At 38.8% G+C, this 25,313-nt stretch overlaps 2 protein-coding genes across 4 annotated transcripts in view; one reads left to right on the plus strand and one right to left on the minus strand.

The window, feature by feature from the left end:
• PIGF (phosphatidylinositol glycan anchor biosynthesis class F) overlaps window positions 1-15,728 on the minus strand; it is a 20,893-nt gene extending 5,165 nt beyond the window's left edge. For all 3 annotated transcript variants that reach the window (XM_057396984.1, XM_057396985.1, XM_057396983.1), the window contains exons 1-5: window positions 15,718-15,728; window positions 15,120-15,370; window positions 13,400-13,491; window positions 12,428-12,544; window positions 7,431-7,539 (exon numbers count right to left, since the gene is read on the minus strand). In XM_057396984.1, coding sequence (XP_057252967.1) covers window positions 7,431-7,539; window positions 12,428-12,544; window positions 13,400-13,491; window positions 15,120-15,347 — 546 coding nt within the window. In that variant the 5' untranslated portion in view covers window positions 15,348-15,370; window positions 15,718-15,728. The remainder of the gene's footprint in view (window positions 1-7,430; window positions 7,540-12,427; window positions 12,545-13,399; window positions 13,492-15,119; window positions 15,371-15,717) is intronic.
• Window positions 15,729-15,817: 89 nt separating this feature from the next.
• On the plus strand, window positions 15,818-21,438 carry CRIPT (CXXC repeat containing interactor of PDZ3 domain). The gene is made up of 5 exons (XM_057396991.1): window positions 15,818-15,862; window positions 16,078-16,143; window positions 16,609-16,663; window positions 17,203-17,306; window positions 20,128-21,438. Exons 1-5 carry the CDS (start codon window positions 15,847-15,849, stop codon window positions 20,190-20,192), a joined length of 306 nt encoding a protein of 101 aa, XP_057252974.1. The 5' UTR covers window positions 15,818-15,846; the 3' UTR covers window positions 20,193-21,438.
• The last annotated feature ends 3,875 nt before the right edge of the window (window positions 21,439-25,313 follow it).

A 25,313-nucleotide genomic window follows, 5' to 3' on the forward strand; every position in this document is an offset into this window, starting at 1 on the left:
GGGCAATTTTACCAACCTGCATATGATTACTAGGAGTCTGAACAGCAACTTGACAAAAACAAATCTCCATCTGTATGCTTACCAAGAACTAAACTTACATTTTAAGGGACAGAGCATGGGCCAGGGGTTTATGGAAGACGATCCTGACTTCTGCTATTTGTTTAGTTTTTGTTTGGTCATTTCATCTGGCAGCAGTACTAGAACTTAACAGAGGTTTCTTTAGGCTTGCTAAATAAGACAGTGCAGAACTGCAAGGTTTCTAGTGTCTATCAGAATTCATTTTAAGAATAAGGACTCAAAATACCAATTGCCAACCTTTCAGTACACATTTCCTCAGTGCTCTTTAGAACACCTGTGAACTGATGTGAGAATGCTTAACATACTGCATGGAAAGCAGAGCATGTTGCAGGATCCCAACAAGGTTATCTAGCTCTGCTGTACTATTCATGTAGCTAGTTAAATCAGAATTCTGACTGCATGACAGCGTTGTCATCTATTACAAGTCTGTAAATTGCATCCCATGCAGTGGGAATTACATAGACATTGATAAGAACATAAAGGCCAGATTCTTAGGGGCCAGAGCAGCAACACCCTAATGAAGTTTTAGATCACACAAAGTAAGCAGCTGACAGCTGGAACTTTAATGATACAAATGCAAATACTATATATTTTGTGAGTTTAGTAACCTGGTCCCATTCTTCAGATGAGTGTTCTTCTCATATTCCTAAATGCCATTCTTTTTTGTATGCTTACTATTTCAAAAGATCCATTTCTGACTGTCAACGAGAAAGCTACGTTGTATTTTCTGTTTCATTTTAAAACTGAATAAATGAGCACAATGACTTTCCCTCCCCGTTTCTAACATGCCTTAAATTCCCGGTTGTTTAGTCTGTACTGTCTTTAAAAAAATCAGTACATGCCTTCAATCTATTCTGGTTGCATGCACATGTTAACTAAAAATGTCTTATGGCATTGTGCAGAATGTGTGTTGACAAGCACATGCCGAGGAGAAGAAAGTGTGAGGGGGTTTTCTGCAGGCTGGCATTTGTAACTAGAAGGTGATTTTGTGGATTTGCGTTATAAAATTACAGCAAGTGTAACTGCCTTTTGATTTCACCCTTAAGGTTTACATCAAGGAAACATATCATTAAATAAACAATGATAACCACATGAAAGTGGGACAAGCTTCTACCTGTGTTAAAAAGGAACTGAAATCAAACACTGGATATTATCGCTTCTACTCGTATAGCAACTTCTTTTGCAACAAAAAATTCACAGTAGGTAGTAGCTCCAAAAGCAGATACGAGAAGGAAACTCTATGAGCTGTGTTAACAATAACACACTAATATGAAACTTTACAGTCCTGTTTCGGTAAGCACCAAGAACTGTACCCAAGATTCTCCAGATGATTTTTCAGGTTACAAATGTCCGAGAGGTATCTAGGCTAATACTTACATTCATATCAACTCAATTACGTGGCAGTCAATCTACTCATTTGAGTTATATCAGCACTACCTACTATGTTTCCAGTACAAAGAGGGCATAAATCAATTTCCCTTTCACCTAATGAATATAAAAACACTGTAGGCAGAATATTGCTTCAAAGTCACTTTTTATCAGATCAGGTACTACAGATCACAATTATGCTGCAAAAAGACAGATGGATGGGTGGGCAGGCACACAGTAAACCCAGGAACCTGGTTCTAAAGTTTGTTATCAAAACAGTCAATGAACCCAGAAACTTCACGGTTTCCAAAATTCAGCTGGCAGTAACAAATGGGATGTCTGGAATACACTGCATATAAAGTGTGCTGATAAGGTTTTGATCTTTAATTATACCACCTTGTTCTGCAACTAAATTACCTTGGGCTGAGCAGAGAAAGGATGTGTAATGACATGTCTAGAAACACCTAAATGATGCTGTTCTGTTTCAGTGGTGGTGTGCTTTAAGGTGCCACTTCTCAGATGACACATGAAGCCAGGATCCTAATCACATGTGGTTACTAAAAGAACACCATCAACTTGAAATAAGCAATCTGAAAAAACTGAGTAACTGTAACAAATGAAGTTATTTTCTGTTTCTTTATTAGAACTGTCCTGACTATAACCCTTACATAACCACTGTACATCAGAGGGCTAAAGGGAACTAGAGATGGATGTACAACTCTTAAACCTTTTGAACATCATCTAGAATAGCCTTAAGTGATCATAACTAAGTGTTGTAAACTATTTTGCTATCTAAAACAGTTCTAATCTCAAAACTTTGACAAAATTATCCTACCAGAAAACTGAAACCCATCTTGCACAGGGAGTCTTGAAAAGTTTGGGGTGTTCTTTTTTGTTTGCCCATAAGGCAACTATCTCTACCTTTCTCTGAGATAGGTGCAGACAAAGTTCTGCAGGTTATAGTTCTGCAGACCTATAACCAGGAGCAGCCATAGAGTAGGCCTGCCTGACCAACTGTTTTGCATAGGTACAAAATAAAATAGCAGAGGGGCAAGAGGCATGGCTGAATTGTGGTAAAAAGGTGCTTTAAGAACAACACTACTAATGAAAAAGAGGGAATCATTGGGATACCAGCTGACTTTCAGCAATATATTTTATGCTTTTAACAGAAATGCTCTATGTATTTTTCATTTCCATTCTGCAACATTACTCAGATACTTAATGTAATTTTATTCCAAAAAAGTATTCAGCTATTAATATTTACCTAGCATAAAAAGCTGTATGATAAAAAAAAATAAATGCATTTTACACTATTATCTTTAACTGCAGACAGGCCCACTTGGTGAATCTGAATATTCCCTGTACGCAGTATTTTTCAAACATAAATATGGAAAATAAAGTGAAGATTTTCTGAGACACCTGTATTTATCACAGTTTTGTTGCACGTCCCACGAGGTATGTGTAAAGAACCAGTATGTCCTCTGTGGTTTACGAGTAACTCAGAATGAAGCAGCATTTTGGTTTTAAGCCATCAGAACATGACTTGGAGCTCCTGATGGAGAACATCATACCAAGTTTACTCTGCAAGAGTCCGGAGTCATTTGAAGTAAAAACAAATTACAGTGGAAGATATACAAGACATGCTGACATCTGATTTTCTGATTAGATAAGATATAGGTAATGGTACTGCAGACTTCTCAGCTTACAAATATATCTCAACCATGATGTAAAGGGATCACTACAATATAATTTTTCAGTTCTTCTATTAAGACTGCAGGAAAAAATGCTGGTCCCAGTACACGCAGCTAAGGGCTGGGAGACAGATTAGGAAAAAATGAACTCAATGTTGCCCTCAATTGCTGCTTCTTTTACAGCCACAGAGCAGCAACCAAGTGACACCATAAGAACTGCCGTAGGTGACAATTCCTACTGCCAGCGTGGTGATTCAGACAACAGGTGCCTTACAGAAAAGTACAGGCAGCTTTATTCAATACTCTACTGGAACTCCAGCATCCTTGCTACTCTTTCTTTCCTTTAACCTCTTGTTTGCTTCAGGTGTGTGACTAGAGGCCATTTTAATTTGAAGCCATTTCTGTGAGCAAGACTGATCTCATCACAGAAGTGGCTTTACTCACTCCACCCTCTGAACTGGACTGCAGTAAATCTAAAAGTAGACTGTAGACACTCTGACATTGCCTGCAGTTCAAAAGGTAGACGCTAGATCTGCTGAAGTGCTACATCCTGATCAAGAAAAAAATACAAGACAGTGCTTAACTGTTCATGCAATAGGTTATAGTAGATTGTTCTAACAGAGTCTAATCACATTTTTCACTCTAAATTTAGGGCATTTTCGCATCTGCTGGATGTCACATGTTTTTGCCAACTTTTGACATTTCAGGGCTACCAACACAAGGGCAGCAGCAGCAGCAACCCTTTGGTTTGCTTTATCACACGGTATTTCTCCACTACTGTTGACCCAATTCTTGTAGGAGCAATTTTGCCTTGTCTACAACACTCCTTAAATAATGAATTGTCTGAAGCTAAAGGTAAAAATGCAGTTGTGTTTCCACAATACATGGTTGCACTACAAACACTAACCATAACCAACAGAAACATCACAACCAGATTTTGCAACAAGGGGGTGTAAAGGCCTTAACGCTGCTCTCTGGTATGATAATACCACTTTAGTCTTGCCCATATAAGATTTAAACCACATTTTCTGTTCTAGAGCAGAACCATTTCTACTACAGATTAAAGAAAAAAATAATAAAATCTGTGTACAACAGAAACTCTGAAATAAGAAAACAACCACGGATGAAACCTATCGCAAAAGCTGGTCCTGAATCCAAAGACTAACCTATTCCTTTTGAGTGCCTTTCTGTATCTGAGAAGGGTGGATCCAAACCTATAGGTTTGGATCAGCCTCAAGCTCTCTGCTTTCAGGCTAAAACGAGACACAGTTCATGTCAGAAGCATGACAGCTTAATACTTTATTCATGCAGATGCCTAGAAATAATTTGATTTTGACTAAGTTCTGATTACTTTTAAACCCACCTTGCTTGGGATTTAATCTGTAGGTGTTACTGTAAGCATATCAGATGGATTAGGTTCTATACAAAACACTGAACAACCATGTCTTCTGGGGGAATTTTTTAGATATATAAATGTATTTTTTTAATAGAGAACATCCTCCTGTATATGCATTACTTACAGGTATTTTTATCTTCAATACATCAGTCAGTAGATAGGCAATCTGCACTAAAGACTCCCTTCACAAACTAAGCAAATCTGTGACAAAAGCAGAATTCTTTGAGGGCTGTTCTTCTTTCCTGTCTTAGCCTGAAGACAACACAGAAAGCTCCTCTCCTCTTTCATTGCTACAGTCAAAGAATCTACTATGAGTTTCTAATCATTCCAAAAGGAATACTCTCATAAAAAAGGGTTGCACTGCTAATGCCCAGTGAACTTCTGAAGAACAGGAAGCTATTATGTGCAACTCAGTACCAGTGTTGTTGAATCCATACTACTCAATGGGGAGAGAAAGACAAAAGACTCACGTCATCTGTTGCAGTTTAGTGTTTCCAGAGAACCTTATTCATGTATCTCTCAGCTTGGCTGAACTGCAAAGCAGTGCATCCTGGGCATCTATTGAGAATGCATGACCAGGACATCTTTTTTAACTCCTTCCTCTGTGTCCTGTAACCAATATTTAAGAGATCACCTTCACAAAAATATTAAATTACCAACAGGTGATTGAAAACTTCAGACAGTTGTGAACAGGATCTCTAATAAGCTGCTTAACAAGAGGTTCACTTCTGCCTTGAAGATGTGCTCCCATTATGATGCTTCACTGTGTTGCTTTGCTGACATAATTTGACTTTAAAAACTACATCATGTTTTATCAAGAACTTCTTTCATTTCCCCTTATACAGCAGATCTTCAAAAATGCCGCTTTCAAAGACTGTTGAAGTGGTAGGCTGCAGGACTGAAACTTCTCTATGGCTGCTCTTGAACTGCCCATGTGATGATTAAAGTAATGATCAAGCAGTTCAGATCCAAAATGGAAAATCTGATTTCTTCCTGCACCCCACTGGTTTAAACCCTACAAGGTAAAAATCAGAGAAGTGGGGATGGGGAAAAATAAGAGGAACTTAATGGCAAGAACACAACAGCAAATGCTCTGGATGTAGGCAGAGGAAAATTGCTTTGATGCACAAACTGACAGAAACTCTCCTCTGCCAACTTTGGTATAGGAGTATGTCAGAAATGGGAGTGGAAATGATGAAGGGAAAGGGAAATGCAGACATACGGTTTCTGCTGCTGCCTGAACTCCTTAGGGAACATTCATGCCCAGAAACAGCAAGTGACAAGTTATGGTATCTGAGGTTTCTGCAGATGCTTTGCTGTTCTGAGGAGTCAGATAATCTCTTTTTAGGTGTCTAAATACAGATTATGGAGCTTAACTTTCATCAGTCGTGTCTGGCTTTTATTGACTTGGCAGAGTTTTCAAACAGAAACAGCTGCCAGGCCATTACCAGATTTGTGTCTCCTACTATGGGAGGATGGACAAATAAAGTAAAAACTTTACTTAAAAGTATCTGTCTTAATCTATTGGTGTCCTTGTTTTGTTAATCAGAGCCTAAAGACACAGTAATTCAGTTTTCCTTATATCATTGGTGCATAAAAGGTGAAATTTTTATACACAGCAGTAGTAGCAAGGCTTATTTTGGGAATAAAGTAAAACTGGCCAGATGTGATGTGCCCCTTTAAAATCCTAACTGAGCAAGGAAAAAGTGCTTGCCTCACTAGACCAGGAAAGTACGTAAGACTTCACAAGATATGAGACTGCACTTCAATGAATCCCTTGACTTTTGGGTTACATTCATGTCCATCAGCAATTAACTACTGTCAACACACACCTATGCCAGACTGATGGTGAAACATACAGATTTTACTCTTGTAAAACCAAGTGTTTTTAGGGAAGAAAACTTGATTATTTAAAGTATCAACCTAGTCTATTATTCTTTTAAATAAAATTTTACTATCTTACTACACTGTTACAAAGAAGGCTGATGGTATAAACGTTTGCTACTCATAGGAAACACGTTTCTGTTGCAGCTGTAAGCCACAATGTCTCTACAATACAGAGAGAAAAGCGTGTTGCCTGTTGTGTTGATTTCTTGAAGAATCTTTGAAACCATCTGCTTAAGGCCTGGTAGATGCTACTCAGCTGAGAGTGTAGGAGTCTGGTAACCTGAGGAATATCCTCTGAGGACGTTTAGGAAGAAGTGTTACTAGTGTCATCATTTTATGGCAACTGCAGACTTCAGTTACGTTTAATGGAATAATTTCTTCATGCCAACAAAAATATTAAGAACACAGACATTTGGATTTATAAAGAGAGGGTCTGCAATGCCAACTTCACATTTTTTTATTGCACAGCTACAAAGCTGATGTTTGCCTGCCTTTGAAATCAGAAGTGTTTAGTACAGCGCTTTGGCCCCACCATTTCCACAAATCAATCCAAATCCATTTAAAATGCATTCTGTTAAGTGCTTTGATGGAAGACAGAGTGGAACTAAAACACTAAGAAAGCATCTTTCCTTCTCTACCCATAAACGATAAAAGCTGCCAGACTGAAGGCAAACTTGGAGCCATCTTCATCATGTCACATTTCTCTTCCAGCTTGTCTAGTTTCTCCTTATCAAAATACTTACCAGCTTTATTTCATGCAAAAATTTGCATGCAACAGACACTCATAAATCTATAACAAAGAACCTATGAAAATGGAGGTACAAATTTTGCGTTTTACATCCTCACATCCTAACACTGCAAGCACAGATGCTTCCAACAACATAAAACATTTGGCACAACCCAGCTTATGAGCAAGTCCAACATACCTGTACAGTTTCAGAGCAATAGCGTGGCATGCATATCCAGAACATTAACATTGTTGTATTTATGATAAAGGTGTACATACTAACCTGCCAAGGCCGATCCCAATCAAGAGGAATAGGAAATGCTCCAAACCAAGCTCCAAGTATACTGCACACAGTAGTAATTTGCAAACTGCTTTCCCAGATGGACATAGCTCTGTAAAAACAGTGCGTTACAAGGTTTCAGCAGCAGCAGATCTGATTTCTCCCAAGATTTTTGAGACTACAGATATAAAAATGCATGTATTCCATAAATAGCATTCAGGTTCCTCCTAAAAGATACAAACTATACATACAATGTCAGTTGCATGTTTTAGCTATAAACACAATCTTTCTATACCACACATTACTGCACCCCAAAGAACTCTTGCACTGCCAATCATGACATGTATCGTAAGAGATGTTAGCGACTTCAGTTCTCAATACAGCCTACTACCACTACTGACTCCAAAAGTTTAGGAAAAGTCAGGTTTCTGTTTAATAGAGAAACACTTATTGCCTGTCATCAGTCTTCCAAGTGATTGCTCTGCTTTTCTCAAACCATGGACGTTTGAGTACTTGGTACCAATTAAGAAACAACAGCAGAAGTTGAGAACAAAATAGGGGACAGTTCTGAGACAGGAGAATTGGGTTGAAATCCCTGCTCCAAATCAGGAAGTTAAGAGACTGGAATCTTAAGTTTGCTACATCTCAGACTGTAAATGTAAATTTAGCTTTAGCTAACAGAAGTATAAAAACAGTAGTTTTGTGACTAGAAGAGCTGTTGGATAGTAAACTGAATTGCACATGTGCTGTTCAGGTTGTATGGCATGAAAGCTTTAACCCTACACCTTGTTTTGATGACTGTAAAACTTCTGACTGCTTCTGAGTACACCTACCTCATGGCTGCATTTGCTACTGACCAAAGGGCTCACAAGTGTGAAGCAAACATTTTTCATTGTTTGCAAAATAAAGGTCATACAGATTATAGTATTTATGGTGTAACATTGACATTTTGAGCAGAACTGTTTCTTCTACAATAACCTCATCCCTTTACTTAAACTACTCCATTTCAATTCACAATACGACCAGTTTGAGATTTTTCCCCCCTCCCAAAGGGAAAGGTCCTGATTTAACTCAAAACTGTTCAAGAATCTACACATTGAAACTTTTATAAATTATTTTCAGAAGCTGAATAACCAGGTCAAGAGAACATCCACTACAGCCTTAAAGCAGTGAAAGAGCCAGCAGAATATACTGAGGACTGACTGAGGTAGATTTACACCCCACAAGACATTTTATCTGGTAAACCTACACACATACTGCTGCACCATATGGAGATATATCAGACTGAGTCCAAAAGCAAAACAACAGAACATGCAAGGCACAGTGCCCAAGTGAAGAAGCCATTGGTAGTTTGGTAACTATTTGCACTGCTAATCCAACCACTCTGCAGCATGGAACTGGCTACTCAAATACAACTTGACTTGTCCTCCAACATTATCCCCAAGAACAACGTTTTGATTACTCTTTTCTTCATGTAATGTCACCTATTGGGATTTTTACAGGTAGTCTTTAACCCATTATTAACTCATCACATAAATGCCTCATTTGCATGAGGCTAATAACCGCAGCAACATTTACAAACTGAATGTTATAGCTTTATTTATTTAACTATGAATAAACTACAACTAAGACCATTCTGCAGGCAAAACTAGTAGTATTTACGGTAAGAAATGTTCACTAGCAACACAAAGGCCTTTTAAAGTCTAAAGTAATTATTTAACCCCTTTAAACAATACAATACATTAAGTACTGCTTAAATAATGTTTGAATTAAGAGGTTAGCTAAAAGAATTTATTAAAACAGCTCCTGAATAGAGAAGATCTGGAAATTTGGACTGCAGCAGGACTGAAATACTAAGGAGGACTTAGTATTTGATGCTGCCTAACTTTACAAAAGAGATTTCCAAGTATGAGTATGCAGTTCACAAACAAGTGACAGAATAGGTGAAATGACAACTAGATGGAGCCCTGAAGTTATGGGATTACACTATTTTCAGGCAAACTCCAAATAAAACCTACTTCCTACCCAGGTGACATCTTATAATTGCCATCATAAAATTCAATGCAATTACTCAGTGATTTGAAATAAACAGTCTTCAAAAGGAACAACAAAAATCAGCAATTGAAAGCTGATTTCATAAAAGGCTTTTACGCATGAGGCTATTTCAGCCAATAGTTACTGAAAAGCCATTTAAAGAATAGACACCTGCTTCCCTCAGTGCTGATAACCCTTTCTGTAGCTTCTATTTCCCTCTATCTGCTTACAGCAGCACATGACAGCGTATGATCAATATGATCAGCGTCATGACACTGGTCACAACACTAGACGCCAGAATACAGAGTCCAGAGAGAGGTGGCATGGGCCCACCCATCCCCAAACCCAGAATTAGTGGAGAGAGGCTTATTTACAGGCTACTTGGTATTGATACGATGTAGAATAAACAGACTAACTTTCCTCACACATTCTATGTGTACACAGACTATAAAGGTAAGAAAAATTGCTCAAAATCCATGAAGTAAAAATAAAGAAAACCCCAAAAGAAATACATTTGGTTCATCAAACTGATATTTCCAATTCAAAAGTGCACTCAGTTTGAAAATGTGGAGCATATGTGTTTTTCTGTCTGAGCTGCAATTGTGTTTCATGTATATGAAAAAAAACACCAAACCAACCAAACAATACCTCCCCGTCCACCTGCAAATAACCAAACCTTTATTATATAAACAGTTAAACCTGCAGTGTCACAGTTTACATGCTATCATTAGAAGGCACATATCGCCCATCTCATAGAGGCATGCACACTTAAAGACTCGTCTTGTAGTAAACTTAATAGAACTGATTTTACTAGCAGTGACTGCACTTCCACATGCTGCAAGCAGAAACAGAGAAAGCTAAGCATCTCTGCAGAAATAATAACCACTTTGCAAGTTTATGCCCACATATTTAAGTCCGACTGACTCAGTTGTACCACAGCTATTACAATGCAATAGACTACATGAAACTTACTGGAATGTAAATTTATGAATAGTCATATGACAAGACATTAGACACATCAGTATGTTCACACTAGATCATCTAAAACGTAACAGAAAGCAGAGCAATAGCTAGGGAATTAGCCTCTTTTACTTATTTATACTTGATCCATCAAGATAAAGACATCTAGAAAAAGCAAGTTTATCTTTCTGCAAAAGCAATTGCACAAGCAGGTTTTGAGCTGATAAATATTGCATAGGCAAATATAGATGACAGTGGTTAATTGTTTAAAGTGTATTCAGATTGTTTAAAACAAACTCCTTTTTCATACTAAGCTATATGCTTAATCAGATTTTCCAGCTTGCTGTTCCAGTGAAATTCAATTTGCTGAACTCTTTTTTCAAGGCAAACAGCGGTGTTGATATTACCTAACCATCCTTTTCCTCCATTCAACCAGTTCCACCTCATTCCACGTGGTTATATTAGACACTAAATGCAAGATATTCTAACTCATTCATAAGCTTAAATAAAAAACCACGCAGGATTATTTTTAAAAGAGCTAAAATCTTGCTAAAATCCATTAAAAAAAATCCCAAACCTGCTACAGTATTTCTTTGCAGTGTATTTTTATTCGAAGGATAGTCTAAATAAACATAATTGTTAAACAGACATTTTACTCAGATGTCACATAGCTCATTAGTAAGAGGTATGTACAAACTGTCACAACAAAAACATTAAATCAAGACTACTGTTTCCTATGCAATAACTGTGCTGAAATAAGATGGAGATCTAGGCTAGGAAAGACAAAAATCATCAGGCATTCAAAAAACTAACCTGGTACAAAGACAGACTGCTGTCACACATCTGTTACTTCAATTCAACTATTATTTCCAACCGCAAAACCTCCAAAGATGGCTAAGTGAATCAGCAATGATTTGTTTTGGCTAAACAACTCCATGCTTTTATTAAAGTCTATTCAACCCTTCCACTGGAAAATAAAAAAAAAACAAGCATAAATGACTTGAATAAGGATTCAAGATCTTTTTCAGCAAGATGAGAACTGACATAAACCAAAAGTTACTACCTGAAACTACTACAAAATATCTACTTGTATCCTCCTCTACAGAAGTTGAAACCAAAGGTAACTCCAGAGGTCAGCAGCATTATACAACTCTTCACTTTCTTTTGAGATAAGAGGTCATCCTTACAAACTATTAAAAGTGAACAAATGCTAACATCTTATTATTAAACCTCAAAGCATGTGTGGGGCTTTTTTATGCTTCAGCATCCCAGTCTTTCAACAATCCTGGTATGTAGCTAGTGCAGAAAAGGTAGAAGAGACAAAATACATCTGAAAAATACATTATCCAGGATACATGCTAATGTCATGGGCATCACTGAGGTGAAAGTGAGGTAAAAAGGCTCATTTTACTCTAAACATACTCTTGAAAAAAATTAATGCTTGGAACCTCCGACACTGAAACAGCTTTCTTAGAAATCTGAAGACGAGCATGGGTAAAGATTACATACTGAAGACCACAGTAAATTATATATTATTTTCACTCTTACAGTCACATTTAAAATACCATTAAAATAGTTTGCTTTGGCTTGTTATTCCTACTTCAAAAGTTGTATTTACAAAGGTACTATTGGATCATCTGCAAGATTCTCCCTGTACAGCTCAGTCTCAGGTCTCCACTTTAATTGAGAACCATCATACTGGACTCCAGAATGGTTTTATACCAGCAAAACATGTGTTTGGAACTTTACTTTCTTCAAACACATACAGAAACCTAGAACGGTTTGGGTTGGAAGGGACCTTAAAGATCACTCAGTTCCAACCCCCCTGCCCTTCTCTTTGTCAGAAAAGCTTTCGTAAGCCTGTAATTACAAATATAAGAACCACTCATAAATTCAGGAGTTTTCCTTTCTTTAAAAAACATAAATTCTGTGATCTATTGTTTACCTCAATTCTGTCCATTTTTTTTTTGGGGGGGTAAGATGAGAAACTTTAGAATAGAACTTACCCATTTTTACTAAATACCCGTATCCATGCTTGGATGTTTGGTCCCAGCATACACAAGCATTGTAAAGTCGTAAAGGTAGAGAGGAGAACTGAAAACAAAAACGTCTCAGTCACTGACCTACAAAGAAGGAATATTACAAAATTAAGTGAGGCAGTTACTGATATTCTGAGAATTCCAAAGTAAAGGGGTGGCTTTTGTTTTTCCCTAAAAGTCAATTTGTGAAAGTATGCATGATTTCTTAAGCCTCATGTAGAAGAATAAAGGATTTTCTTATTACTCTGTAGAACAGTAAAGAAAGATGGAAAAAATTCTGGTATCCATTTGTTATCTCAACCAAGACTGAGATGCAGTAATTATTTTAAATACCTAAAAATCCCATGGGTGTACCTCATGCAAAACATTAGTTCTGAAGTATACATGGATATTTACTTCATTATTCCATTTGTTTTTCTCGTTTCACATTGCAGAAGCAGCCATGAAACCAAACTATGTGATGCCATTGTTAGTCAGTAACTTAGCATCTCCTTCAGAATAAAACACTAATACCAAAGGATGAAAGATATGCAAGATGAGTGTTTTAGAGTCTTCTGGGGAAAATGACTAAATGAAACTTGGAAAAATGGCTGCACCTGTATGCTTAATGGGTAATATTAAAGTAAAAGCAGTTGCATGTAACTGCCTTGAACAACACATCTCCAAATACACAGAAATTGTAAAAGTCAGCTTCTATAAATAAAAAACCCAACAAAAAAAACCAACAAACAAAACCAAAACCCAAACAAAACCCAACCCCCAAAAGACACCCAACCAGCAACCCCCCCTCCAAACCAAACCAGCTACCCTTCTTCCCCCAGCCAGGAGCTGATCCTTTAACCTCCAACGTACCAGGAACTATAAAAGTACTGCTACCAATATCTGCAAGGAGAACTGACTCTTAAAAAGCTTAGAGAAAAATAGGGTTTTCTGACTTACCCTAGGAGAGGTGCTCCATAGAGAACAATAATGGCATGAAATACTATGCAAGACATGAAAAAGTACATACAGCATTTTAGAAATCTGGATATCTAAAAAAGAGCAATAAGATATCAGAATAATGTTGCAAAAGAAAAGAGAACATAAGTAATCTACATGGTCTACATCTTATCAACAGCATTGTACTCTACCCACTTCTTTAACTTCAGCCACAGTGAAGCATGATAATAGCATGGCCTGTGTTGAAACAGTTTTCCCAATGTCTGATACTTCAAATAATCAATTAGAAATGATTACACTCCATTTAAATTTTTTTTTGACGTACCCTATTATTATAAACATAAAAAAGTGTAACTAGAAATGACAAGATAAACAGAGATAGTTTTATTGGGTATTTTTACACTTGTTTTACATCTGAGTGTTAACTCCATTCATTCAAAGACATCTTTCGCAGAAAGTAAAAACAATATTTAAAAGAAAGAAAATATGTAACATTAAAAAGAAACAGCCACATTCAGAATCAAAAGTAATACTTAAAATTTACACCAAATAAAAACTACATTTTGAACTTGGTTTCTTAAATTCTAAATCCATTTGAGAAACGTCCACAATTTTCTATAAATCTGCAAAACACATTTAATTTTCGATGAATTTAAACCATAGTTTCTGGGTACTCACTATACCATCTAGAAGCATACTCACTTGGCAAACAGTTCTGGTTAGATCTGTTCTGATCAGGTCATCAGTGGAAACCTATGATTTTCCTTAAACACTTTTTAACAAATATTTATTCCTTATGCTAGGCTGGGGTGAAAGCTCACCTAGAACACAAAACCTGCTTCCTTCGTAAATCACAGATGGTTAAAATACTTATTTTCCATGGTGATTTTGTGTATTTCACATCACCCCTCAGTCAGCCAAACAGAGGCTCTGCCTACAAAGATGCTGTTTTCAGGGGTGTTTGCTTAAATGTTGAAGACTCACCCTCTCGGAGCACGATTCAGAAAGTTGGGAGTGCAAGGCTGTCCTGATTACAAAATGCAGGTGTATTCCCCGACTCCTGAACAAGTTGTGTGCTGCTGCTGCAAATTCACTCTGATCAAACCTATTTCATCAGGATTCATATGTCTAATGCCCCCATTACAAACTGTAACTAGAAGAGTTTATCCCAGATTTAGATTCTGCATGCAAGTTTCATCATGCCAGGAAATGCAGCCATTTTAATAGTTTTCCACATAGCTTTTAAAAATGTACCGACTTTGTTTAAATTGCAATAAGCCGGTCTCTTTTTTGGGTCTCAAATTCTAAAAACTACTTCTCTCCCTGTAAAATTATTACAAACTTAAAAGTATACATGAGAAATGCATTCCTTCATCAGGCTGAAGGTCAGGCCTAGGCTCTGAAACGAGTTCTGCACCCATTCAATTACGCCAGGTTGTGCCACCATATAAACTGTTGTAAGATCAATGGCTGGAATTACGGACAATATATTAGCAAGGAAAAGGAAAGGCACAGAATCGCTTGCCTGAACAGGTAGAGAAAGTATAACATCATGAAAACATTGGAGAACTCATTTCAAAGGGTGCTACGCTCAGCTCATTCATGGAAAACAAGAATTCACCTGCAAAAATTGACCTTTCTTTCTGATTTGATTATTACAGTGACAGCATTTGCTTCCCCTCCATACCATCTGGTAGGAATTTAACATGAAAAATCTTACCTTGTGAGCAAGCGAACTTCTCTTAGGAGAACGATTTGTCTTAAGGACTAAGTGCAAGATTACATTAACGGTACCGACGCAAAGAGAACAAATACACAGCCACGCGAGGTGTGTTCCCAAGACCGTGAATCCGTCCCAGAGGAAAGCCGGAACAACCGCTGTCAGAATAACCGAGAACACGCAGAGGAGGTTGGCAGCAAAGAGCCTCCTTATTTCTACTTCTTTCATCGTGATACCGGTTAGCCGGCCCCCTGCAAGACAGCAAGCGCGTCCTGGTACTCAAACGCAGCACAGGCACCACACGGTAAGGTTTTGCCTTGTCGCCATAGACAAGGCAGAGCTCTCAGCTTAATTTGGGGATCAAAGTGATTACTTTAGGGCAGAAGAGTGTTACGGGTTTACCACACGGAACAGGCGGCCTGCCCCGGCACCCGCCACCCCCGTGCCCCACGCAAGGGAAACCGCCTCAGCGCCCGGGCCGGGCCGCTCCCTCTTCCGGCAGGAGGCGGCGGTGCTGCCCGCTGACAAGCCCCGCTCAGCAGCACCTGCTCCGGGACAGCGAGGGGCAAAAGAGCGGATGTACCGGCCCGCCTCTTACCACAGCACTGCCGCCGCGGGGCCGCCCGGCGCCGGAAACCGGCGCTATAGAAACGTCAGTTCCGGGGAAGACCCGGAAGCGGGGTTGTGGTGTTGCCGTTGTTGTTGTGGTGGTGGTGGGGAGGCCGCCATGGTGTGTGAGAAGTGTGAGTGCGGCGGGCGGGCCGTCAGTGGGGGTCTGCTGAGCCCGAGGTGGGCTCGGGTTCGGCTGGGCAACCATGGGTCCCGGGCTGTACAGGGTGGGCTTTAGGTGGCGGTTCTAGGGGTGTCGGGAGCTGTCGTTCTCCTGTAGGCAGCGATTGGTGTGGGTGTTAATGCCGTATAGGTATATTGTTTTCCTTTGTAATCCTTCCCTGGGTAGGTGAGAAGAAGCTCGGTACTGTAATTACTCCCGATACGTGGAAAGATGGTGCGAGAAACACGACAGGTAACTTTGAGGGGGGGTGGTGGGGTGTTTAACGCTTGTTTTTCCGGTATCTTAAAGTTAGTTGGGCATCTTGAGTTGTCTTATGATCGTAAGGGTAAAATACGAAGTAATTGGGTTAATTTCTAACTTCCGTAGTTTTCCTTCCGTTCTGATTTAGTCCCTGCCCAAAGCAGAGGGCTGGAACTGGGTGATCCTTAAGGTTCCCTCCAACCCAAACAATTCTGTGTTCTGTTCGTTGGGAACTTATTTATTCTGAGCTCTTCAGTATTGAATTTGTGTGTGTTTTTTTCCTGTGTGGAATGATGATATGCAGGTACGATGTAAACTGTTTTGTTGTCCTGTGCTTTAATGCTGTGCTGGATGCTTTATCTCTTCTCCTGACTTTATTTGTAGAGATGTAAAAGCTGTAAACTGTATGCTTGGAACAGGGGAATTTACTGTTTTATGGCTTTATTCTGTCTGTAGAAAGCGGTGGCCGCAAGTTAAATGAAAACAAGGCACTGACATCAAAAAAGGCAAGGTTAGTATTTAATACTATGCTTGGCTAAAAGACAGTTTTCTGTAACTGAGGCCTGTACCCTGCATTTTTTGGCAACTGCTCAAAACTTGTCCAAAATCCACTTTTTTTTTTTAAAAAAAAGGAAAAATGTAGGGATTGTGACATTTGATCACTTGGCAAAAGTATGCCCATGTGTATTTCATGAGTACTTTCTGCTGAATCATAGAGCATGGAGAACTGTTTTGCTGCAGTTCTTCCTGACATTGCTATGGTTTGATGCTTTTGTTAGCAGAGGAGCCAGAAAGACTTATTTTCTGTGCTAAGGTGGCTGGTGCAACCTCTTGAGCATTTTCTTGATGTCTGGAGGGTGTTTTGTTATGTAAGGGGGCAAGGTGCTTGAAGATGTTTAAGTTCAAAATAGTATCTTAATTGAAAGGCACATTGGAAGTAATCCTTGTTGGAGTTTCTGTCTGTGCCCTCTGGCTTAGGATTTTGAGGATGAGGAGGAAGAAATACTTTATTTCAAGGTGTATATATAAACTACTTGTCCTTTTCCCCAGGTTTGATCCTTACGGAAAGAACAAATTTGCAATCTGTCGGATTTGTAAGAGTTCTGTGCATCAGCCAGGGTCTCACTATTGTCAAGGATGTGCCTATAAAAAAGGTGAGTTTCACAGAGTACCAAATTACCCCAGTTTGATTTGAAATTAGGGAGCTGTTGGAAAACTCTTGAGTTGGTTTTGCCTCGCAAAGAGAAAGCTGAGATTCAGTTGCTATCTTCAACTACTAATAGGAAGGCTTAGAGAAGGTGGACTCAGACTCTTCTGAGGTGTGCAGTAATAGTGTAAGAGACAGCGTACACAGGTTAGAATGTGGAAAATCCTTATTAATTATAAGGAAAGCAGTTTTCACTGGGATTGTGGTCAAATATTGTAATCCCAGTGACCCTCATAGCTTGTGGAATCTCTACATGAGATACGTAGAGCTTGACTTGAAAAGCCCTGAGCCAGCCTTATCCAAGCTGGCTGTATTTTGGGTGAGGCAAGGGCAGGAGTAGAGACTGCTGGAGATCTTTTCCAGCCTAAGTCATTCTATGGTTCTGTTTCTTTTAGAATGTTTCTGGTATCTAAATCAGTAGAATGAGAAGAATAAGTGTAAGCTTAATCTTGGCAATTACATAGAAAACTGTTATCTAGCAAGTTAGATTCTCCTTAGTTTAAAAAAAATAGATTATGTAAAACTCAATTACTTAATTACTTGTTACTGTCCCTTTTCTGCTCTCTTTTTCCCCTCTCTCATTTTTACAATAGCTGTATTTAAACCTCTAAATAGTGGTCTCCTAAAACAAACCAAAAATTCCTCAGCCAAACACCCCAGATCCACACCCCCCCCCAAAAATCCCAAACTGCAAACCAATCACAAAGCCAATTTCTGATATTGGTAAAGCAGTAGGCTATCTTAAGTAGAATACCTAGGGAATAAAAGGCAAAGATAAATAATAAGTTAAAAAAGCAGTTAAGAAAGTGTCTCTGAAGGCAAATCATGCTCATGGGTTTGTGTCTGCGTGTTGTATTGCACGTTCAGTGGCTTAACATAGGCCATTGAAAGGCTCATTTCTCTAAAAGGAGTCTGGTCTATGGTCCAGTTGTGAATGTGCTTGATGCATTGTAAGTCAAGCTTGGCTTAAGGTGAAACTGAAAAATCAAGAGTAATAATACTCATGATTCCTATAAACCAAGACATTGAGCCCTGCAGTACATAATATATAATTTTTTTCTGTACATATGAGTTATGTGTGAATGACTTCCCTGAAATTCTGCTTATACTTGGAAGCTTTCTGACTCCCATATTAATTATAAATCTTCAGTATTGTTAAAAAACTTAAAAACTCCTGAGGGAAAAAAAAAATCAATTACAAGCCAATTTGATGGAGAGCCTTAAGGACATAGAACTTCCACAAGTTTTGTGATTTTTGAGAAGGTAAAGGAAAGGACTCAACCTTGTAATTTCTGGTGGGGAGGGGGGGGGGGGGAAGCAACATGAACTCAGTCACATTATTAATACCAAGGAATCTACACAGCACACTGGCAGGGGATGAACCAGTTGTTAAATGTAGAGCTACAGCTTACTAGTAGTAGGTTTTATTTATGAGATTAATTGTTCAATAAATGTGTACTGTGTCACTATGTCAGTGGTTTAGCAGCCTGCTGTAGGAGGGTTGCCTTTTCTAGCTGCTAGCTGCTCATCAGATGGCTGCTTGAATCCCATGTGGTAGAACCTTGTTATGTTTCTTAAACTTACGTCTGGTTTCAGTGGGCTTCAGCATTTTGTCTTTGCTTGTGTATCCTTCCAGCTTGAATCTGGTTTCTTCATAAAATTCAGAGCTCCCAAGTGCTTGAGGCTCTAGTCATGACCATCAATGACGTGGTTATGGCATGGTTTTTGGAGCAAACGCAGTCATATGGCTTAATGCGTCAACTGTTGCATCTCTGAAATTGAGAGGCAATCTAAACTTAATTACTTCTCAATTTAGAACTGAACAGCCTGTGGGCTAGATTTTGCTCTCTGAAGTAAATCCCAGGGCATGTTCCCTGTTCTCTTTCCTAATGGGCTCTTAGTGAGACACATGATGTCAATATATGAAAACATACGATTTGGAGAAAGTTAACACTTGACATTTTTTTTTTTGTCTGCTGATGAATGGTCTTGTAAAATGAGAAGTGACCCTACAAGGGAAAAGATTTAGCACCTTTCTTTAGGTGCTTCAGAAGAAGAGGCAACCCACCCCTCTGCCTCTGCTGAACTAGTGTACTTTTTGCTGCTTTATTCTTCTGAGTTGCCACTCTTTGAGTTTAGGTCAAAGCCATCTGAGATATCGGCACCTTCACTTCAGCTCTTGAGTGTTCTTAGTGTCCATTGTCACTTTTGCTACTTTAAAAATAGCTTAATTTTATGAAACTCTTTTCTTCTCAACTTTCTCAATTGTCTGAAGCTCCCCACCTCTTAATCTTGAATTTAGCAGTCAGTATGGTGGTAACTGTATTTTCATAGGCTCGCTACTTTCTGGCTGTCTCAGGCCTCAGTTTGACTCCAGGACTTCCAAAGTTAAATAATGGACTATTTTTACTTGTTTACCAGATGGGAGCCTTTCCTGGCTGTCTCCCAGTATTCCAGCAAATTGCAGAGTCTTTGGGGCAGTTTTGTGAATCATAATGCTCTCAAAATAGAGCTGCTTTTTTTTAAGTGATGGTATTATGCGTATGCTGTAAATGTTAATTTGTATGAAAAGTCATATCATTACTTCTGAATTAGCAATATCTGGTGAGAAAACACAGATACTGACAATGGGATCTCATATATAAATAAGATTTTAAAGCATCTTTACAAAAACACGGCAACTGTAGTTCTGAAGGAAAACTTGAATGATTTTGAAGGAAAACTTGAATGATTTTAAAGTAATTTACACCCCTTTTGTGTGCTTGTAGGCATCTGCTCAATGTGTGGCAAGAAGGTCTTGGATACAAAGAACTACAAGCAAACTTCTGTTTAATTGTTTTGACTAGTCTTTTTATAGACTTCAACTTCTGTGTCTTTGTACAGTATTTTTTCTCTGAAATCATTTGTGACTATTACTTGCTGGAAGGTAATGCAGTTACTTGGAATGAGATGAGAAGTAAGCACAGTCTGGTGGCCTAGAAATGTACATAATATTTGGGTTTTTTTTCTTGTTCTAGCACTAATGTTAACTGATGTTTAAAGGTAATGGTTTTCAGCAACTGATACAGTTCAAACTGAAGGAGAAGATCCTTGTGGATAGGTTGAAGCTGTCATGACACAGATCTTGGAAGTTTTACAGTTTGATTCTTTGGATGTATCTTGAGTCTTTGCTTGTCTAATAGTAATATTTTATAGATGTATATAAAATACAAGCTTGTATCACCTCATTAAAGTAGTATCTTCATTTACTTCTATGCTTACAGGTATTTATAATTCCTCTCATCCCAAACTATTGCATCCTCCCCTTTAAATAAATGCAGTCGTCCCGTTGATTTTTTCCTTTTTTTCCAGCCTCCAGTAAGGCTGGTTAGATCACAAATTGTTAAACTACTGAAATCTAGTGTGTTACTCTGCCAGTTCTTACTTTGGCAGTAAGACTGATTAGCTGTTCCCTTGTTAGCCTCTAAGGAGGCTTTACGTACAGCATCTGTTGGGCCAAGGCAATAAAATAATGAGCATCAATTTCTAATGCCAGCTTTCAGTCTTATCATTTCCTAGGTTCGTCCAGCTTTTAAGTATTTGGTTTGATACTGGCTCTTGAATTCTGTGATGTAATTGCCTATGCGCATGTCAAATCTGAAAGGTCAAGATCTCTTCAGCATTGGTTTGATGTAAGATTTGAAGCGAGCTTCTGAGCATGAGGGATTCATTGTGACTCTGCATTTCTTTTATCCTTCGGTTAGTTTCTGCATAAGAAAGCAGTTTCTGTTATGCAGAGTAATAAGTGTTGACTGTGCATGCATTTTAAGGGAAAAGAATGGTACTCATAATTCATAGACCTATTTAAGTGTGTCTCCTCCCAGCAATCTCCTCTTGGCAATCTCCTGTGCTTCTGCAACTTCCTTTCAACTGTAACAAAAAACCTATTAATGGGAATTTCCCTGTTAATAGATACTCTGGTTTAGGTTTTCTTTTATTCTCAAATCAGCTACTGAGAGAACTGCATGACTAATGGAGTCTGAAAAATCACTGTTCTTTCTGTAAGTGGAAGAAAATAAAGAATGCTGAGCATATAGTTACTCTCTTAGCTCCTGCCATGCTGTGATTATGCTGTAAGTAGCCCTCTAAAGGGTTGCCTGACATTTCCTGTCACCCTTAACTATCCATTATTGAGCATTTGTCACCAAAGTTTCTTGTGCTGAACGTGCTGACATCTTGACATCCTGCAGTTGCTAAAATGGTAATTCTTTCCAGCACTTGATATTTACTAAGAAGCTGTGTCAGGGTAATGGAGTGAGCTGGGTCCCCAAGAAGAGAGGAATGCTGCTGCTTTTTATTTTAAAGGCTTCACGTACCTTAACATTTGGAGGTATGTGGATTAGCTAGCTGGTAGCCTACAATGTTACTTCCATATGATGCTGGCCACTCGTTTCCAAACACATTAAGGAATTCTACTATTAGTGTACATCTCTGTGGCACATCCTTTGTATGGATGAGAAGAAAATGTCTGTAATTGACTTGAAGTTTTGCAGCAATATGTCAGCAGTGTCAGGTGGCAGATACTCCCATGTTCTCTGAATTCTTCACCCTTTTGTGGGTGTGTTCTATAAGATTGATTTTTGCTGTTCTCTGAATGAAACTTCTTGTCTTCATAAAACTTGCCAGTATCTGTATTTCAGCTGCATGACTTTGTAACCTTGAATATGTGGCACGAATTGAATGTTTAATGCGCTCTGTAAATACTGGCACTGAACGAACTCTTACCTCATTTTGGAAATGATTTAGGAACAACAGGGATTTAAATAATACAGTCCTTTGTTCAAAAATGTTTTGTGACTGGAGCTTGTATGTACCTGTATCCTGTTACTGGGCAGCTGCTCTTGCATGTTAGAATGTATTTCTATTGGAAAAGGAGGGCACTTTGGGGGTTTGTTCTGTTTAATAGTGCATACAAACAGTGGTTTGTTGAGTGGTTTGTATGTGCTTGGGAGCTTCCATCTGTAGCTCTCAAACCTTCTTAGCTTTACGAGAGTTTCAGTTCCCAAAATCTGTAAAATTTGCTGATGCAACAGTCACATTTCAGAAAAGCCTGTTTCCCAAGCATTGCTTTGGAGACTCACTGCTTTAGATTTGGATCACAAGCCCTCTCTTGCTCCTCTGAGATGCACCACAGTTCAAGGCAATGTTGGTAAAGAAGCACTTAAAGTAAGCTTTTAAACTTGGATACTCCTTCAGTATATTGAATTGTCATATAAAGTCATTTTTGTTGATAACTAAAATTGTTTTGCTTGCATGGGATGCCTTTCCTGAGACATTGTGCAGTGAAAAACAAACTCTGCTGCAATGGAAAGTTGCCGGTTTTGTTTAATGTACTGAAAAGAACACGTTAATGTTCCCAGATGAGACAGATGATCAGACTGTCCTCTAAATCGCAGGTTACATAAGACATTTGTGCTGCCAAATTTAATAGAATTAGAATTTTCCTCAGTAGTGCTGAGTTCCTATACTGTACTTGCTGTTTCTGCATGTTCACTGGCCAGAGCTATTACTGAGCTAAGTATAAGCAACATTTTGATGCAGATTATAAAGAGAAAAGAACAGATTAACTATAAAAATGTTACTCTGTCTGTAGCAGCTTATCATACGAAACTTGAACAGGGGCTATTGAAGGGTCCTTGTGTCAGGGTGTTCTCATATTCATGTTGTTGTTTTTGTTTTGTTAGGTGTTTTTTATTTGGTTGGTTTTGGTTGGTTGGTTTTTTTTTGTTAAACCTTGTGCTGGAAGCTGGAGGAAGGACCATTCGGGACAGTCATACAGCAATACTCTTCCAAGGCATTAGGACTACTTTGATTGTTCACGTGTAGAAATAGGGCAGGATTTTTCCCCTCTTAGGTTTACTCTGTTCGTTATCAGAAGGATAGCAAGAAAGACTTTGTCATACACAGGGATGTCACTGACCACTTTGCATTCAGTTTTTCTTGAGAATGTCCCAGACTTGCACCAAAATATTTAGCAAAAGAAAAGAACTAGAGGTTTCAGATGGTAAGTCTGTCGCACCTACATGCTTGTTCTGGCATCAGTCCTATCATCAGCTCATCTCTCCACAGTGCCTCAGATTGCACAGATTTTCCAGTTCTGAACATTGCTCTACCCAGAGACACTTACTTAGACCTCTGCAAATCTGCTTGACAAATTCTGGGCAAGAATGACTTTGTGCCTTTGTGTTGTCAGTGGACATAAGAGCTATGTGCAAAACATGAGAAAACAACAGACTGAAGTAAAGGGCTGCTTGAAGTGGTGCAATGAACCATGTTGATATATTTTTCTAATACAGAGCTGGAAGTTTCCCAGCTGCAGGAAGAATCCCCAGCATGAGAGATTCATTATTCACTGAAAGGCAGTAAGCCAAGAGCTGGAGCTATGGCTCTTTACATCTGCTATGGCAAAACTTAGTGACAGGGCCTCTGCAGTGAGAGTAAGATTCTGGGGCTAATAAAGTCTTTAAAAACCCTTCAGACAAGAAATTGTTTTCCCTGGATTGAAGCTGGGCTTCCTGGTCTCCTGTAAGTATATGTGGCCTAAAGATGGGGCCCTCTATCATTTGCTTTGGATGCTGGAGAATCCATGAGTGTTTCTGGCAGCGTTGCTGCCCAGTCTCTGCCTTACCAGTTGCTTGACTATCTGCTCAGCAAGCACTGCTTCAGTGTGGGATCATGCAGGTATCACTTTTGCTTACAGTATTTTACCAGATCAAGGTGCAAAATGGAATACTGGTGATAGGAAATCTCTCCCTGAATATCATGAGAGAATGAATACATTGCTGCATCACAGCTGAGGTTTGCTATTCAGCAAAAATGTTTGTTCTCCGAGTCAGGAGATTACTAATGACAAAGCCAAATGTTTCTTCTAGTGAGGACTGTAAATGTGCCTCATGTGAAGACCAGTTGGTTTTGAGTGGCTTGTCTTCCTCCCACACTTGTGCTTTTATGGCAGAAGTTATCATTCTTTATCATCTGAAATTAATCAGAAACTGATTTTTCATCAACTTGGGGCGGGGGGGTGGGTGGGTATAGTTCACTTTGCAGGACTTGCATGAGGTATGCATGTGTTCATCATGTCTGACTAGTGCCTGCAGAAAACATGAGCTCTCTGTTGACAAGGAGCCCACTAAGGGCAACAGGAGCAGATATGTTGAAGGAACCTGGAAGAACTTGTTTGAAATCTTGCCAAGAAGCTGAAAGAAGAGCAGAGTGGAGTGTTCTGCATGGGGGTATTGCTGGTAAAGATTCCTTTCTTAATGGTTCACAAAGACGCTTCTGTTCCTTACTGTCTTTTTTTTTTTTGCCTTGCTGCCATTCGTTTGTGATAAATTGCAGGTATATTTTTCAGGCACCACAGAATTGATGGCCTAAAGAAATGACTGTTTCTTCCTTTCTGTGTCTGCACTGAAAGATGCAGACTGAACTTTGCAATGTGAGTGATTCATTAAGCACAAGCACTTCCAGCAAATGCGCTTACTATATGCTTGTTTGCCAAATGGTGCTGAGAAAACAAATACTGAGGTTTTATTTTGTTATTTTTTTTCTGCCTCATCATGGTTCTGATGCTTAAATATCAGTATTGTTCACTGTTTCAGATCACACACAAACATACAGAACTCACAGTTGCCATTTTCTACTGGCTAATGAACCTCATCCCAGGCATCTTAAATGTATCACTATCACTCTAGCCTTCAGGAAACATTCCTTGTTAATTTTCTGTTACTTCTTTTGCTGCCACAGAAGGTAAAGGCTTTAAGTTTATACAGCTCCCAGGTAGTGCTATGACCATTTACTGTTCGAGGCCCTCAGTGACATGGGTTAGTGGTAGGCCTTGGCAGTGCTGGGGAATGGTTGGACTTGATGATCTTAAAGGTCCTTTCCAACTTGTTTGATTCTATGACTCTGTGATATT

Source organism: Pezoporus wallicus, unplaced genomic scaffold (assembly GCF_028554395.1).
Source record: "Pezoporus wallicus isolate ANWC-B61680 ecotype Strahan unplaced genomic scaffold, APGP_CSIRO_Pwel_v1 contig_8791, whole genome shotgun sequence".
Taxonomy (NCBI): Eukaryota; Metazoa; Chordata; class Aves; order Psittaciformes; family Psittacidae; genus Pezoporus; species Pezoporus wallicus.